This window comes from Arachis ipaensis, chromosome B08, assembly GCF_000816755.2.
Source record: "Arachis ipaensis cultivar K30076 chromosome B08, Araip1.1, whole genome shotgun sequence".
Taxonomy (NCBI): Eukaryota; Viridiplantae; Streptophyta; class Magnoliopsida; order Fabales; family Fabaceae; genus Arachis; species Arachis ipaensis.
The window spans coordinates 12,935,159-12,953,384 of record NC_029792.2 but is presented as its reverse complement, the minus strand read 5'-3'; the positions used below and the strand labels follow the sequence as shown (position 1 = coordinate 12,953,384).

The window sequence follows — 18,226 nt, the reverse complement described above, 5'->3', positions numbered from 1 at the left end:
GGAGAATAGTATTTTGTTATTGCTTGCTTACTTTTCTCGGAGACAAAGGCCTCTATTTATACATGTACGAGGGGGATCAATTTCAACATTTATTAATTATTATTCCTTCTTTGAGAATGTGAGTACTGCATGGGAATGGGCATCCACGTCCCATTCTTATCACAACATGCTGAAGTATTAATGACATGCCAGTCTAAGATATACCATGTGTCATTCCCTCATCAGTTTTGCATTGTTTCCTCACCATCTCTGATTATCAATCATGTTAATCCCAATTCCCACAGAATAAATTATAATTTACCCAAAATTAAAAAAAATAAACACAAATGCCGTTGTCTGAGAACACTGCAAAATAACTATATAAATCTAGCTTTCCCATGTATATTACTCTAAATCATCTATATCTTCATGAATTCATCTTCTTATCTTAATTATACATATACAAATTGTTGTTTCACAACCATGCAACAAATGAATTAATTACATATTACATTGGATTGAATGACATAAGAAGGTATACTGAAAGTACTGATCAACTGTCCTTCCCTGAACTTGCCTCTGGAAGTTTGAATGTGGGAGGCTTATCAACACCTTTTCTAGAGTACTCCCTCCATCTTCGTGCCGCTGCGGCAGCTCTTTTTGCTCTTTCTTTAACTTCCTCTTCTGCAAAATAACGGTTTCCATTTCAATGACTAAGTAGGATTACAGTCTAACATAATCTATAGCATTTCAGAGTGTACAAATTTTTGGTAATTTCTCATTTTCCATACCTGAACTTTCATAGTCTTTCGGGTTCCCCCAAAGATTTTCCCAGTATGAGTCTGTTCTATCAGAACGTTGCTGCTTCATCATTCTCATTTTTGCTCGTTCCTGCGAAAAATCCATGACAATTCAACTCTGGAGGCAACTCAAGTGCATCACATATTACAGATAACGAAGCCGGAGTGAAATTTCAAGGGTTGTAAGAATTCAGTATTATTCATCAATTATTGTATTATCTTAAATTGCAGAGCATTTCATCTCTGTTAAAAGAATACTATTCCAGATTATGTACAACTTTTTGTTACTTGTATAGTTGTATAGGGCTGGGATGAATTGGAATGCTTGAATTCATTCATATCAAAGCTAAGATGTCTATTCAAATAATCATTTTCGAAACTGAGACTTACCAAGACTCTCGATTGTCTCTTTTCCCATCGAGAACTAGCCTGTAAAAAGTGCATGCTTCTCATGTTAGACGAGGAAAGAACTTAATAAAAACATGCATTAACCCGAACTCTTAAACATTCAGATAAAACATTTTCTCTGAAACCAAGTTTGAAACTTAAAGAGGCATCTAGTGCAGATTGCAGGACGGAAAATGAAATGTTCTTGTAGATTATAACATTCTAAAAATGCTTCCTCAATCCATGTTATGATGTTCTTTCATTATTTAAGCAGAATATGACAACCACTGCTGTGTTTCAACCGAAGAAATCACATCAACCCAGCACTATCCATTGCATGAATATGAAAAGTTGGCAGGAAAACCTATGAATATTTAAATAATCTAACTGTCAATGCACTAGTCTTACCATTCTGAAAACATCAAATGATGCTCCTCCCATTCCTGAAAGCATTAGGGCTACCTGCTCATGATCAAAGGGACACAGTGCATAAATTGTGTACCAAACACTTAACACAAAAACTTTACTTTATAGGCCTTACGTTGACTCTTTCTATTCGACGCATTTCATCTTCAAGTAATGATAGTTGTGCAGCAGATGTCCAATGAATGCAGTCTACAGGGCTAAAATACCCCAAAAGAAAAAAATGGTCAAATTAATTCTAGTAATCTTGATTAGCTTAGTTGCTACACAGAAATATCATTTCCATGCCAGAACTTCTAATACTCAAATATCTGAGATCCCAATGGAAAAGGAAGGAACTGTGAACTTTTAATAGGCAGAGGCATGGATTTTTTAAGTGTGTTTGGGATTGGAATTATCATCAATAAAATCAATACATGGCCAGTTTCATAATTTTTTTATGCTGTTAGAAAACAGTGAATATCATAAAATGTAATTAGCTTGATTCATGAGAGTTCATTCATCATGTAGCCTGTGACTAAGAACTTAATCTTACATTCACTGTCACCAGAAGTAATCTTGTTCAAGGCACGGTCAAGAAAGGTGCAATAATATTAGAAATGATCGATAAATATAGTCTATTAGAGTGATGTTCATAGACATACCAACTGTCAATCGGAGTGATGTTCATAGACATACCAATTGTCGATCGCCTGCTAAACTAATTCAGGGTTCCCACATTGGCTATATACCCTAGCTCTTCCAAAGTCTTCCTCTATTGCAAACACATCAGGGGCTACATTGGTACAATTTTTGCAGCCTGTTGAAGGATTTGAAGCATAATTACATACATGGAAAATCTTTGGAGACTCTGAAGCATCATCTTACACTAAAAATAAAGCATATTATTTAAAGCATTTTGCACTCAGGAAGTAGTCCCTTTTGCATGACTTGAATAAATCCTACTAATACATTTTTAAATACAATTTTCTATAAAAGAATCGTTACAGAGAGAATCACAGCTCTTCTTTGTTTGTAAAGAGGTAAAATAGGTAGACATTAAGGGCATATGAAATGTGTTTGGTGCTGACATGAATATAAAAAACAACACAGTAACACTGTATATAGAGTAAAGTACCTATGCAGCTGAATTCATCAACAAAAGCATGATCCTTGGGGCTAGAATCATCCACAAAAGGATTCATTGAAGTCAAAGAATATCCATGAATTTCATCATAAACCTTGCGCTGGACGGGATCGCTGAGCACCTAATAAAAAGCACAAGGTATAGAACCTCAATAACATTTGTCTCAAACTCAATTGAAGAAACAAATGGAACTCACTGCATAGACTTCATTGATGAACATGCAGAAATTCGTAGTCTCAAGATCATTGCCACTCAAGTCAGGGTGGCAAGATTTCATGCAATCATAGTAAGCCTTCTTGATCTGAGATGGTGTGGCATCTGGAAGCTATTAACAAAGGACCAACCAAGTATTAGACACTATATATATATATCAATCATGCTTAAGATTCAGTAAAATCCACCCAATTTAACAATTATTACGCAACTTCCAATACTTAAGTTTGAATTTTCTAATTTGTGGGCTAATGACTAAAGCGACAGATATAATATAATACACTAGAGAGTCTATTGATTTTCTAATAGGACAGTACCAAAATCAATGAGATCATGGATAACAATTAAAGCAAAACTCTTAAAAGTCATTAAGACATTTTAATTGAATTATTATTTTTTTTTCCCCTTCAAAATGTGTGAGTACTTGAACTTTCTAGAAGAGTTTGATTGATGCATTACCAGGCCCAAAACTGCATAATAATCATCAGCAACAGACTCACTCCGAGAAACTGAGTCCTCAGCAGCAACTCTAACTCTGCCACCACCACCACCTCTTCTCTTGCCACCGCCACAAAGTGGTGGAGTTACAAAGTTACAAGAACTTGCAACCTTGTTAGAAAGCAAGCGCCATGAGCTTCTAGAACTTGACCACCAATTCAGTGAAGGATTCTGGATTTTGAGAGCCTCAGCAGCATACACTGGAGAGAGCAACTGAGCCATCATTCATTTGATTCTTCTAATGAACAATTTTCCAGTGAGAAGAAGCCACCTTGTTTAAACGGTGGAGTGGTTGAACAAAAGTATGAAAATTTAGAAAAGAACAAAAAAGAAATTGGAAGAAAGAAAAATAAGTAAGCAATTATTATTTATTTATTTGGAATTTTTTGAGGTGGAAGAAATTTTGAGCAGAAAAAAATTGGAAAGGGGAATACTGAATGTGCTGACATGGCACTTCCGCAGCCACAAGACATCCTTAGTAACGTGAAATATGACTTAGGAAAAAGGGCTAAAAATGTAATTTACGCCTACATTTAATTGATTTCTTTTTTTGTTTTGGTGTCTATTTAATTGATTTCTAAATTACTTTTGAATGATATATTTTTAAAAAATATGTAGTCTTTTTTTTTTTCTAACTTAAAATTTTAATAAGTTAAATTGTATATTCTAACATCGAAAAGTTGGTGAAACAAATAACATATATTCATTTTGGATTTAGATTCTCTAAATTTTGAATTTTACTTTAGAAGGTAAAATATGATTTATCATCATTTATTTTATAAATAGGACCAAAAAAAATATAAAAAAAAAACTATTTAAGAATAAAAAATTATATTTTTTTCTCTAAAATAAAAATTTAAAATTTAGAGAATCCAAATTTTATTTTTTGTGCTAGTCTAATATACATGTTCTTTCAGCTATCTTCTTTCATTTTTTCTCTCTCTCTCTTGATAATTATGTTTTTCCAAATATATTTTTAATTAATGGTTGGATTGGAAACTATTTATTTTGTTAATTTATTTTCTTTTGCCCCTAATTCAATGAGTTTTCTAGGGTTCGCGTCTATGTTCTTGCTTCAAGCAAGAGACAATCTAAACCGATATAGTTGCTGAAGCTGAAGGCAAACAAACAAAAGAGATCTTTCTTTGAATTGCATTTGTTGCGTAAAGGGAAGATCATTGTTGAAATAGAAGATAGTGGATAAACAAAATAAACACCGGTATATATTGGTGTCACTGTCACTTCATCTTTGGCCCCAACTTATCTGTGTCTATTTTTTAAGGCACCATTAATTTACTTTATCTTAGTTAGTTGCTCAAGAGAGGTTTACTTCATTTCTAATTCTTGAGTTCAAAATGTGAGGGGCCCAAACAATATTGTAAAAGGTATAGTAAATTTACATTTTAGTCTTCTAAAAATAACCTAAAAAACAAAAATTCACTTGTGCTACCCTAAGACTAATAGTAATAGTTCTTGATAAAATATTTCAAAATACACTTGTTATTGCTTATATTTTATAGTATTTCATCAAATAATATTATCTTTTAGAGGATTATACATATACTCTCTTTTTCTCCCATAAAGATAAAATTATAATCATGATAATTTCAAGGTTTAGAAAACCGAACCGGTCATTAAACCGTTCTAATTATTAGTTTATTGGTTTAGTAATTTAACCGGTTCAACTGTGGTTCATTCGAAATAACCGTTTTATAGTAAAATAATAAACTTTAAAATATCATCCAAATTAAAATTACTACATCAACCACAATGTTGTAATCTCATCTAAATACAAACTTAAAAACTCAAATAAATAGCAAAGGAAACAATCAAACATGAAAGGCCAACATCAAAATTTGTCATTAATAATCAAAATCCGCAAAAATTTGCTCCAGATTTACCAACAACCTAATAACAGATATAGAAGATATAGTGAATAAAATCCTGTGAGCAAAAATTTAAAGGCTGAGCTAAGGAGAGCTATCAAAATAGCAATAGAAGGCTAGAGAATAATGATGAAGGAGTTAGCCAAGCCAACCAAACTCACCCATCGGAGGTGCCAGAAGAAAGCAATATTGTTGTTCAGGACCATGAACTATTGGAGGAAGATCAAGATAACACCAGTAAGCTCCAACGCACAAGCTGTATAGGTAATGAAGATCTTAACACGAGCAAGGAAACAAAGCACTAGACAATGGAGCAAGATGATGAGCATCTGAGAATGATTAAACCGCGAAAATCAAATTTATTCATTATTATCATCTTTCAACAACACATGATTTCACAATTTAAAACCTTATTCATCAGCTTCTCTTCTAATTCATCTGGAATATGCACTTTACAGTATCCAAATATCCAAATACAACAACTCAATAATCTCAGGTTCTCAACTCTCAAGGACAGCAACAGGTATACAACAAAAAAAAATTAACATCGAAAGACAGAAGCAGAACCATAACAGAATCAAACAAAATCAGTCAATCACTATAAAAACTAAAATTCAAAATAGAAATTAAAGACAATAGAACTACAAATTATCAATCTTAAACCACAGACAACAATAATTGAATAAGAAAAATGAAAAATCAGTAAATCACAAATTAAAAATTATTAATTAACAATATTCAACCATTATTCAACCCATTATTCAACCTAGGAATTCATAGATTAATTAACAATTATTCAACCCATAAGGCCATAACAAGTTCAGAGATTATTCAACAATAATTATTCAACAATTATTGTTAAAAAAAAATAGTAAAATACCTAGAAGAACAGAGCTGGTGACGGAGGCATGAACAGAACTGGCGACGGAGGCAGGAACAGAGCTTGCGACGGAGGAACAGAGATGGCGCCGGTGACAGTGGAACAGAGCTACTCGACGGAGGCAGGAGGCGAGCCCGGCGACTGTGCTTCCACTGCTGAGAGTCTGAGACGTTAGCTGAGTGAGGGACCGAGTGAGCTTTGAAGCTCCAACCGGTGACAGCGTCAGGAGCAGTCCGGCGGCTGAACGAAAGGGAGGGATTGAGCTCGTCGGTGTTGAGATGAACGGCCAGCTCGAGGGTGATGGGATGAACGAGGGAGGGAAAGTATGCTGCGCCGTTGGAGAGTTGGGGGGAGTTAGGGTTGGTAGGGTTGGGGGTGTTTTACTGAATGCTAAACGGTTGCGTTTGGCGTTTTTGGGCAAAATAAGAAAACCGGCCGGGTCCCGGTTCAGTTCGACCTACCGGTTACCGGCCGGTTTAGCGGTTCAACCGATTTTCAATTTTTACGGTTTTAGAATATAATCGAACCGTGATTCTCATTGGTTTACGGTTCAATCGGTTCGACCGGTCGATTCGAACCTGTTTTCAGAACATTGATTATTTCAGACTTCAATCTGTGTTAATTAATGCTAAAAAATGATGTTGCATTCATAAGACAAAAAGAATATCCGAAAATTTTCGACTAATTCTTAGTTTCAATAGAATTAAGCTTTTGGTGGAACTAATTACAACACTATCCGTTTTAATATCCTTTTTTTGTTGTATACCTGTTGCTGTCCTTGAGAGTTGAGAACTTGAGATTATTGAGTTGTTGTATTTGGATACTGTAAAGTGCATATTTCAGATGAATTAGAAGAGAAGCTGGTGAATAAGGTTTTAAATTGTGAAATCATGTGTTGTTGAAAGATGATAATAATGAATAAATTTAATTTTCGCGGTTTAATCTTTCTCAGATGCTCATCATCTTGCTCCATTGTCTAGTGCTTTGTTTCCTTGCTTGTGTTAAGATCTTCACTACCTATACAGCTTGTGCGTTGGAGCTTACTGGTGTTATCTTGATCTTCCTCCAATAGTTCATGGTCCTGAACAACAATATTGCTTTCTTTTAGCACCTCCGATGGGTGAGTTTGGTTAGCTTGGCTAACTCCTTCGTCATTATTCTCTAGCCTTCTATTGCTATTTTCATAGCTCTCCTTAGCTCAGCCTTTAAATTTTTGCTCACAGAATTTTCATTCACTATATCTTCTATATCTGTTATTAGGTTGTTGGTAAATCTGGAGCAAATTTTTGCGGATTTTGATTATTGATGACAAATTTTGATGTTGGCCTTTCATGTTTGATTGTTTCCTTTGCTATTTATTTGAGTTTTTAAGTTTGTATTTAGATGAGATTACAACATTGTGGTTGATGTAGTACTTTTAGTTTGGATGATATTTTAAAGTTTATATTATTTTACTATAAAACGGTTATTTCGAATGAACCACAGTTGAATCGGTTGAACCACTAAACCAGTAAATCAATAACTAGAATGGTTCAATGACCGGTTCGATTTTCTGAACCTTAGAAATAGTCTCTTAAGAGATGTATATTTGTTTTGAACATGACATGTATATAATGATATCAGATATATATCATTATGCACAAAAAAGAAAAAAAAAATTAAATAAACAATTCGTTTCTCAAAAAAAATGAAAAATGACGTTTGTTGTATTACCTTTTAATATATATACCAATGTTCTGAAAATCTGTTCGGACTGGTTGGTCAGACCAGTCGAATCGTGAACCGTCAAAAAAACGATTCGAACAATAGATAAAACCGCAGATTTTAAAAACCGATTGGAGATCGGTTGGTCGAACTGAACTATGACCCGATTGGTTTTTAGAGAAGGCAACTAAACGTCGCCGTTTCAATCACCAGCAATCCAAAACTCAGTCTCGCACACACACTCAGTCAGGGGGAAGGCTCCTCAATCCTCTCAATCTCATCGAGCTCACCTCCGTCCAGCCACCGTCTCGTGCCGCCGCCGTCTTCGTTCCTTCGAACAGCCACCGCCTCGTGCTCGCTCACTTCCCCTCCATCGCGCAGCAGCCAGTTTTCAGAACCTTGGCCCTCACTCACTCACCCCCTTCCCCCAACACCCCCTGTTCGTGAATCACTATCTTTGAACTCAAGCAAAGTTCAAAATCACCCAACCAAAACCCTAGGTTCTCCCTGCAATGGTTCTGAGACAGTGCCGCCGCCGTCCGTGCTGTCGGCGCCTCCGCGTCCTCTCTTGTAGCCCAGGCCCTCTCTTGTAGCTCGGCGTCCTCCTTCCCCCTGTCCCCGTCCTCCCTGGCTTCTCTGTTCGAGGTTGGAGTAGCTTGGCGCCGTCTCGCCGGTCGCCGTTCATGTCTCCATCGAAGGTTAGTGCACTGCTTTCACTTCTTCGGTTCTTCTCTTTCTTTTATGCTCTGTTTGCTGATTTTTGAATGTGAAATTGTGAATGGATTAATGGAAATCAAATAATTGATTTTGTGCTGCTGCTCTTTTTTTTTAATTCCGGAATTTTTTGTTGAAATTTTCTTGTTGCTGCTAAAAATGGAAATCAAATCATTATTGAAATTTTTTTGTTTAGCTTTATTGATTTCAGGTTTAGTGTGATTAGGGATTATTTGTTGCTGTTTTGTAATATTTGTTGCTGAATGTTAAAAATGGAAATCAAATCAAATACTGTTTGTTGCTGAATGATAATTTTTGTTGCTGAATGCTGAATGCTGAATGCTGAATGCTGAATGCTGAATGCTGAATGTTGAATGTTGAATGCTGAATGCTGAATGCTGAATGCTGAATGCTGAATGCTGTTGGTAGTATTAATTTTGTGCTGCTATTAATTTTCTGGCTGTGCTGCTGCTGCTGTGGGTTCTGGGTTCTGGTGTGCTGTGGTGTGTTTTGTGGCTCTGCTGTGTTGATCATCTTTCTCAATTGTGGATGTTCACTCCCCACTCTTCACTTGCTTTGTGTTGATCATCTTTCTCAATTCTCTCACTCGCATGAACAAGAAAACTAACTCTTTTTCTGCCCTCTGGTACCACTTCATCTTTCCTTCTATTTCTGCACTCCTTCATTGTATAGTAAGTCAACTCTTTGGATTGTTGGCATAATTGAATTGGAGATTCAAGAGACACAGTTAATTTCTTAATACTGAAAATTCACCCTTAGTTTTGATCTAATTGTTTTGTTTAGTAGGAACTAATAGAATCACTTCATGGCTTTATCATTGTTGTTTTCCAATTTATACTAGTTTCTTGTAAGAGAATTAAAGCTAGCTAGTCTTGCCTTCCATTTTGCACAAATAGGAATATGTAAATAGGGCCATTTTATCAAAACTATAGTCACAATTAGCAAGTTTAATTTAATAGTATGTGATGTAGATATGCCTATGGTACAGATATTTGAATAGAAACGAAGTATTTGTACATTATAGCTTGCATATGTTGCGGAATAGGATAATAACAATTAAGAGTATCGAGTATTGATATACTTGTTATCTCTCTTTGAAATGTTACTTTCTGTATTTACTGTTTTTAATTTAGCTTTGCATTCTCTCAGGACTTCTTGGAACAGCGATTATAGTGTTGTTTATTGGGTTTCTTTCAATATATCATGGTATTATCTGATATCTTCACACTTTGTACTATTTGAATTGGCATTTCTTTCAATAGTCACTCACAAGCTGCTTCTAATGAAAGTGGTTTTCAGAACATTGGTAATAACGCTCTTTTAATGAGAGTGGTTTTTGTTGGTGTTGGACCAACTTGGATAAAACTTAGATAAAAAATACTTGGATGTGTAGCATAGCCCAGAAAATAATTCATTACCACGTCATATATGACTTTAATTTAATAAAATTGTGACAGAAGTTAAAGTTAGTTTATAAACCAACTAACACATGATATAATTTGTAGGTTGATTTCAGAATCTAAATTCTAAATTCCTCCAACTTCTTCGCGACTTCACCAATAGAGCCTCCATCTTCATGCGGGTGCTGAATTCAACACTCTCACTTTGTGTTGATGGGGATCACAAAACCTCCCTGCACTACTTCTTATGCTTCCCATTCCGATTTATACGCCGATGTTCTCCAATCCGCTATCAAATCCAGAGACCCTTTTGTCAGAAGATCCGTTCATGCTCGAATCATCAAACACGGCCTTCACTTGGGTGTCTTCTTGATGAACAATCTCCTCAATTTCTATGCTAAAACTGGTTCCTTCTCTGATGTTCACCGCGTGTTCGCTAAAATGCTGCTGAAGACCATTTTCTCCTAGAACACCATTCTGTCAGCATATGCCAAAAGGGGGAACTTCGAAGCTGCACAGCGAGTGTTTGATGAAATTCCTGAACCCGATTCTGTTTCCTGGACTTCAATGATAGTGGGGTATAACATGTTGGGTCATTTTGATAATGCCATTCATATGTTTCTCAGGATGATTTCATGTGGAGTGTCGCCAACCCAGTTCACATTTACCAATGTTCTTGCTTCATGTGCTGCAACTGAAGCACTGGATATTGGTAGAAAGGTTCACTCCTTCATTGTAAAACTTGGATTATCCAGTGTTGTTCCTGTGGCCAATTCACTTCTTAACATGTATGCAAAGTCAGGTGATTCAGTAATGGCGAAGGTTGTGTTTGACCGGATGAGGTTAAAAGACAAATCAACTTGGAATACTATGATTTCGATGCATATGCATTTTGGTCAACTTGACCTTGGACTTGCCCTTTTTCAGGAAATGATGGATCCAGACATTGTCTCTTGGAATTCGATCATTACAGGATATACTCATCAAGGACATGATGTCAAAGCCCTTGAAATTTTTTCGCTTATGCTTAACAGTTCATCTTCAAAGCCAGATAAGTACACCTTGGAAAGTGTTCTGTCAGCTTGTGCCAATCTTGAAAATTTGAAACTTGGGAAACAAATCCATGCGTACATGGTAAGAGCTAATATAGACATATCTGGAGCCGTGAGAAATGCTCTGATCTTAATGTATGCAAAGGCTGGTGGCATTGAAATTGCTCATAGGATTGTAGATATTACAGGTATCTCAAAACTTGATGTTATATCATTCACATCACTACTAGATGGCTTTGTCAAAATTGGGGATATAAACCCGGCAAGAGATATATTTGACTCACTAGAATTTCGAGATGTAGTTGCATGGACAACCATGATTGTAGGTTATGTACAGAATGGTTTACTTAGCGATGCTTTGGATCTCTTCAGGAAAATGGTTAGAGAAGGTCCAAAGCCAAACAGCTATACTTTAGCAGCGGTTTTAAGTGTGTTTTCAAGCTTGGCTTCTCTTGGTCACGGTAAGCAGCTTCATGCAACTGCCATAAGATTGCAAGAAGCATCATCAATTTCTGTTGGTAATGCTTTAATTACTATGTATTCAAGATCAGGAAGCATCAGAGATGCAAGGAAAGTATTCAAACAGATATGCTCTAACAAGAATAAATTGACTTGGACTTGCATGATTATAGCTCTAGCTCAACATGGTTTTGGAAAAGATGCCGTAGAACTGTTCGACACTATGCTAAAACTTGACATAGAGCCTGACCAAATTACTTATGTTGGTGTCTTGTCTGCTTGTTCGCACGTGGGATTGGTACAACAGGGTAAGAGTTAATAGTTTAATGAAAAATATTCATCACATTGAACCTACCTCTAGCCATTATGCTTGCATGATTGACCTGTTTGGGCGTGCTGGATTGCTTGAAGAAGCATATCATTTTATAAAAAACATGCCTGTTGAACCAGATGTTATAGCTTGGGGTTCACTTTTGGCTTCTTGCAGGGTTCATAAAAATGTGGATTTAGCTAAAGTGGCAGCGAAAAATTTGCTTCTTCTTGATCCCAACAATAGTGGGGCTTACTCAGCACTTGCTAATATGCTTTCAGCTTGTGGAAGATGGAAAGATGCTGCTATGATTAGGAAATCCATGAAGGACAGAGCAATAAAGAAGGAACAAGGAATCAGCTGGGTTCAAATCCAGAACAAGGTCCATATTTTTGGGGTTGAAGATGGGCTTCATCCACAAAGAGATGCAATATATAGAATGATTTCAAAAATATGGATGGAGATAAAGAAAATGGGCTTTATTCCAGACACTGATTCTGTCTTGCATGATCTAGACCAGGAAGTGAAGGAACAAATCCTTAGACACCATAGCGAAAAACTCGCTATTGCATTTGCTTTGTTAAATACTCCAGGATATGCCACACTGAGGATCATGAAGAACCTTAGAGTCTGCAATGACTGTCATTCCGCTATAAAATATATCTCTAAGCTTGTCGGTAGAGAAATTATTGTAAGAGACTCCACACGTTTTCATCATTTCAATGATGGTTCATGTTCATGTCAGGATTACTGGTAGAAGAAACAGTGGAATTTCATGAAGAATCTGACTAGAACTGGGGAGTAATTTACAAATATATTAAACTGAAAATATAAAAATGTACACAGGAGCTTAAAATCATTCACTTTTTTAGATGAGTTTGCCTGAGGTCTGACTTCAAGTGGACGCGTGCTAGAATGCTTCTTGAGTCAATCAAATGCTTGTGTTCTTGTTCATGCATGTCAAGATATCTTGCAGTTGAGGTCTAATCTTACCAAATTGGAGGCGGCACATTTTCTATAACCCTGGATTTGAATCAATCAGTTCAGATAATTCGGTGGTCTCTCTTTACCTGGTCTGCTTTGGTTCATAGTATCCACACCTATTTTAATTGACTTTCATTTTTTATTTTTTTGGGGTATATTGATGACAGTTAATCATTGTATTACTCATAGTGGCTTAAGGGAAATGTATCCTATAGGAATGTAGTTTGTAGCAAGATTAAGAACATTAAGACGAGCATAAATATGTAGGTGTGATGCTTTCTCGAGAGTATATCTGTAAAGCAGAGTAATGAGTAATATGTAAGATGGAAATGTACAAGAACATAATTGACAGAAGTTGCTGATTTTATGTGTTATTTGTGTTATTCATTGGAATAATGAATATATGTCCATGATAGTTTTAATAAAAGCTTGGAAGATATATCCGTTAAGCAATGTAATTTTGCTTAAAATCATGGACAAGTCAATATTTTATTTTACACAATCATGGATCTGCTATGCCGGTGTTGATAGTACGTAGCTTTTGCTTTTTGTTTTCCAACTAGCGACTGCCTAATCTCTATTATATTTACCGTTCAATTCACTTGTAAAGTGCCATTATTTTAAAGTTGAATTATAAAAGTATTTGTCTACGTGTATAAATTATGATGCATTTCTTCTTTCATTCGTGTACATGGCCGTAACCTTTTATATCTTCCTCTTATCCTATAATGCCATGCCATATTGAAGTCTTTTAGTGGTAAAAATGGTGGACACCATACCCTGCCTCTCCAGCGTGTGCATTAATGACAACAGATAATCATCCAAGAATAACAGTGCGCCATCACATTATTTTTCATTGTTGCTGATGTGTTATACATAGTTACTTCTATAAATAATCTTGACTTGTCTCATTCAGATGTCTTTTTCTTTAAGATCTAAATTGAGAGTTTGAACCTCCTTCATCACCAGTGTTACATTTTGCTGTATTTTTCTTTATTGTATTCATATTTATGTCTAATTTTGATATAAAAAATAGTTAGATGGCTCATTTATAAAGTGGCCATTTAATGGATAGGGACCTAACCTATTTATACCTTAGACCTTCCTATTATATTAATATGTGTATGTATATATACCCTACCAAGTTGGCCACTAGTTATATGCAGCAGCAAAACTACATGGCCGTTGTTATGTTTGTGTGTTCATATTTTGTAGAAGGGTGAACAAGCATCACGCAAATTTGTTGCTTTGTCCTTTGAAACTGCCCCACAATATTTGTCAGAGGGGTCATCTGATCTTTGGCGTTATCCATCAAAATGGAGAATAGTAGGTAGGTGTTGGTCAAGCTACCTTTGTGCATGCATATATAAAAATCTAAGATATTTTTCCCCTACATTCTGGATAAGGTATGCATACAACTCACACTAGGGAAAATTAAAAACTAACAAGAAAGAAGAAAATTATGAATGTATAAGAACTTGTATTATATCAAATAGAGCATTTTATGAACCAAGCATACAAGAAAGCATTTCACAACAATAGCATCTCATAAGTAGGTACCTCTAACTAGGAGATGGAGTTGCAACACAAGGGGAAGATTTTGCTTATATTAATGTGATTGTGTTAATCTGTGTATGATTTACATCTGACTCTTTTTCATAACATGTCAAGTTCGAAGTGATTTTCATAGAGAAAAGGGTGCCTAGAACTACGTACACTAAGTTACATCTGGGTTTTCTTTAATTTTACTTACAATGGTGCCCCATTTAATGATGAGAAAATTATGGAAACTTGAGTGGTTTGGAGATTCTAGACATCTACTGCATCAACAGGAAGAGAAGTGGCCCTGTAAAGGGACTGTGTAAGCAAAGCTCCTGCAAAGAATGAAATAAAAAACGTAAGAAATCAATTTTAAGGAGCAACATAAATATTTACTGCTCCAAAACCACCGTGGATAAACCTAAAGAATATGTATGATATAGGTAATTATAAGTGTCCACAAAAATTAGAAAGTACCACGGTAAAGAAGGAACTCAGTATGTGACTACAGACCATAAGGTGATTGCAGTTTATAGGGCTGTTCTGAGGACAATACCTGCTCAACATTTGTGAAGGTTGTCTCTTCGGGGATGTCAGAGGTTCCATTGGCTAATAACTAGCGAGCACGTTTGCGTGTATTGTATAGTTTGTCCCTCACATCACCAAGAATAACACGATATGGCTCATTTGGAGGAATCTGCTTCCAAAATTCTGAAGGAATGAAGAAATTATTACAATGAATGACATTCAAGAGCAACTGAATTTTACTTGCCAAGTATTCAACTATAAATGAATCAATAGGTGTGAACAGTTCAGTTTTGTAGATTCCAATGAAGATTTCAATAGTTCATTATGCAGTTCAGAGAAAAGTAGAACATACCAATGTAATGTTTTGCATCTCTCCTTGAGGACACATGGAGTTCATCAGCACGAACACGAAGCTCATCATTGCAGTGCCACATAGACAGCTAAAAATGCAGATAGAATCAATAATTTAAGAATCATGCTTTTAATGCTTTCACAAAATTATTACATACCAAATACATTGTTATAATAGCAGCATATTTGATACCTCAAACATGAGATCTTCTATCTGAGAGAAGTATAAATTAGCAGCCATCATTCTAGCCAGCAAACACACATCCCTTGTAACTTCAGGGGATACCCTAGGGTTACCTGTAATGGACATTATACATATGAAGCTGAGAATCAAAACTCAAGAAAAACAAACAAAGAAATAGCGAAGCATCATGGACGAGGTGAAGATATTTTAAATCCATGCCACATGAATATTTTAAAGATTATTAAGTTTGAGATTTAACGAGAAATAAGTTTGTGTGCTAATTTTTGGGAAAAAAAGTAAGGTACCATCACGATCTCCTCCCATCCAAGAAGAGAATTGAATAAGAGGGGCATTGTATGGGACACGCTCATTTATTCCGGTGTTCTTCAGAGCTGTATCAACACGGCGCAAAAACTTTGGTACACCTTTCCATATTGTCTCATGAAAGTAGCTCATTCCTGCCCTCATCTCATCTTGTGGTGTTGGAGGACTACTTCGAATTTCATCTGTGCGAAATGCAGCTTGAATCTGCATGAGAGAAACATCTTTAGAGCCATTGCTTTACCATAAACATAGCCACATATATGTAACCACAAATTTGAAACCATAAAATTTACTGACATATCAAAGGGAAATGGTAATAGAAATCATACACAGCTGACAATAAATAAGAAAAGAAACCCAAATGCACAACAGTACACAGAATCAAGAATGCACCTCTCTTTGGAGAGCCTCATCAAGTTCCTGCTTATCATCCGGTGTTATGTCTTTCGCATACAACTGTGTCAGACAGTTCCTTATCCTGAAAAAAGAGGACAATGATTACCAATGAGATCAATGATTTCCAGATTCTGGTGAATTGAAACGATAAATTCGCAGTTAATGGACTATAATTATTCCTGAGTCCAGTGACAAACCTTCCATGCTTTTGCAGCAGAGATCGACGAATGGACTGAGTGGGATGAGCAGTTAGGACCAAATCTACAGTTTGGTTCTTCAAAGCATCAAACACTTCCTGTGGGAACTTCTTCAGTTCAGTCACAAGCCTCTTGAAGGTTTCTTCAATGTCAGATTCAGTGATGGCAGAGTTCTCATCAGCAAAATCGCCCTTCTTTAATAGTTTAATCCTTCTTCGGTAGGCAATTTGGACTTCTTCTGCCAAGTTAGCCAAATTAAGCATGTGGGAAAATGATTTGGCAATGACAATAGAATCCCCAGCATCAAGACCAGTTAGCATATTCCCAAGTTCCTCCAACTTCTCAGTCTTATGCTTCCCTTCATACTCAGCTGAAAGCTCATAACAATCTTGAACCTATTAAGCATCAAATTGTTGAAACTATAAGCCACAACAGGAAAATAACAAAAAGAAAAAATTACAAAACAAAGCGGAATATTTGGTTCCCCTTTTTGAGTCAGTGACAATCCTTAGTATGTAACATGTTTGAGAGTACTTGTGCATATTAAACTTCTCCCCTCTTTTCTAGAGTCAATAGATCAAAATATTACCAGGAAAGAAAAAAAGGAGCAGATTTTGTGCATCATATCAAAGTGGAACTGAATTTATTTACTTAAGAGTTTGCATTTACTTATGACTCTAAAACAAAATAAAAAAGAGTAAAGGCCCCTGGTTCTAGATTAACGTTTCTGTTGCATTCCAATTGCTACAATTGAAGAAAAATTACGAGTAAATGCAGCTGAAACATTGAAGTACTACCATGATAGTGACACAGAGCAAAAATCTACAGAGTAATTTGAAAACTGTATAGTCAACTAAAGATTGGAAAAGTGAAAATTTCTCAAATCCAGGGACACACTACCATACAAATCAAAAGGGAAACGTCCAAACACCAACAAGGATTAATCTTTCCATGAAATTCGAAATGGGGTTTTAAGAAATCAGCTAAAATTAAACCAAAAGTAAAGTCCTTGATAGAAAATTGAGGTGAATTACCGTTTGCCTGATATCTTCACCATGCAAATCCCGAAGAATGTCAAGGAATCGATCAAGCAACAAAGCATCATACTCAACAAGCTTGTCATCATCAGAAACCTTCCTTGGTACCACGCTTTAGGGTTTAAAAGCGTGGTCATATCTCGCTATCGCCACGCTTTTAAAGCGTGGAAAGGGAGGCTTGCTATGCGATATCCTTTAGGACTTACTCGACTCTAGATAGCCTTTGGAACCTATTCCATTAAGCCTAGTGACATCAATCCCCTTAGTTCAAGCGCAAGGGAATGGATCAAAGAACAAAAAACCTTTCCAATTCAGTCCCTTTACTAGGCAGCAGCTCCTGCTGTACCGTCGCCATATCTCACTATTGCCACTTTTAAAAGCGTAGCCATATCTCTAACTATTGGCACCCTTTAAAAGCGTAGCCATATCTTTCGTTGTTGTCACGCTTCAAAAGCATAGCTGTATCTAGTTATTGGCACGCTTTAAAAGCGTAGTCATATCTTCTTGCATATGGCCACTCTTAAAAGTGTGGCAATAGATAAAAGCGTGGCGACAAAAAAACGTGGTCATAGGTCACCAAAAACGTGGCGATAGAGCAACCGGCACGCTAGCAGATGTGATCCTTTCAAAAGCGTGCCGGTTGCTCAAAAAGCATAGCGAAAAGCTATCGCAACGCTTTTTTCCACTTTTCGTCACGCTTTAAAAGCGTAGCAAAATCCTGGTTATCTTGTAGTGAGGGTTTAGAGTTTAGAGTTTTAGGGTTTAGGGGTTTAGGGTTTTAGGGATCTAGTATCAGGGGATAACTTTAAAGGAACCGTAACTTGTTTCGAGTGT

General features: G+C 36.2%; 4 protein-coding genes across 5 annotated transcripts; 1 reads left to right on the top strand and 3 right to left on the bottom strand.

Moving 5' to 3' along the window:
- On the bottom strand, positions 354-3,863 carry LOC107612688 (protein CAJ1). 2 transcript variants are annotated; one of them, XM_016314392.2, is made up of 9 exons: positions 3,388-3,863; positions 2,912-3,040; positions 2,707-2,836; positions 2,268-2,388; positions 1,708-1,789; positions 1,575-1,628; positions 1,170-1,208; positions 771-870; positions 354-663 (listed from the first exon to the last, which is right to left on the bottom strand). In XM_016314392.2, the coding sequence occupies exons 1-4, from the start codon at positions 3,649-3,651 to the stop codon at positions 2,285-2,287; spliced, it is 627 nt and encodes a 208-aa protein (XP_016169878.1). In that variant the 5' UTR covers positions 3,652-3,863; the 3' UTR covers positions 354-663; positions 771-870; positions 1,170-1,208; positions 1,575-1,628; positions 1,708-1,789; positions 2,268-2,284. The 2 variants fall into 2 exon arrangements, with proteins under 2 accessions (XP_016169878.1, XP_020964566.1); XM_021108907.1 differs by lacking the exon at positions 1,708-1,789.
- Positions 5,341-7,269, bottom strand: LOC107610539. The gene is made up of 3 exons (XM_016312585.2): positions 7,237-7,269; positions 6,193-6,649; positions 5,341-5,587 (listed from the first exon to the last, which is right to left on the bottom strand). Exons 1-3 carry the CDS (start codon positions 7,267-7,269, stop codon positions 5,451-5,453), a joined length of 627 nt encoding a protein of 208 aa, XP_016168071.1. The 3' UTR covers positions 5,341-5,450.
- Positions 8,093-13,210, top strand: LOC107612686 (pentatricopeptide repeat-containing protein At2g22070-like). The gene is given in 4 exon segments (XM_021108906.1): positions 8,093-8,594; positions 9,040-9,837; positions 10,137-11,857; positions 11,859-13,210. Coding segments are annotated over 2 exon segments (2,364 nt in total). The 5' UTR covers positions 8,093-8,594; positions 9,040-9,837; positions 10,137-10,244; the 3' UTR covers positions 12,610-13,210.
- Positions 14,646-17,747, bottom strand: LOC107610538 (phosphoenolpyruvate carboxylase 2). The gene is given in 9 exon segments (XM_016312584.2): positions 14,646-14,710; positions 14,889-15,086; positions 15,256-15,343; positions 15,448-15,551; positions 15,744-15,966; positions 16,156-16,240; positions 16,356-16,750; positions 17,390-17,504; positions 17,695-17,747. Coding segments are annotated over 9 exon segments (1,326 nt in total).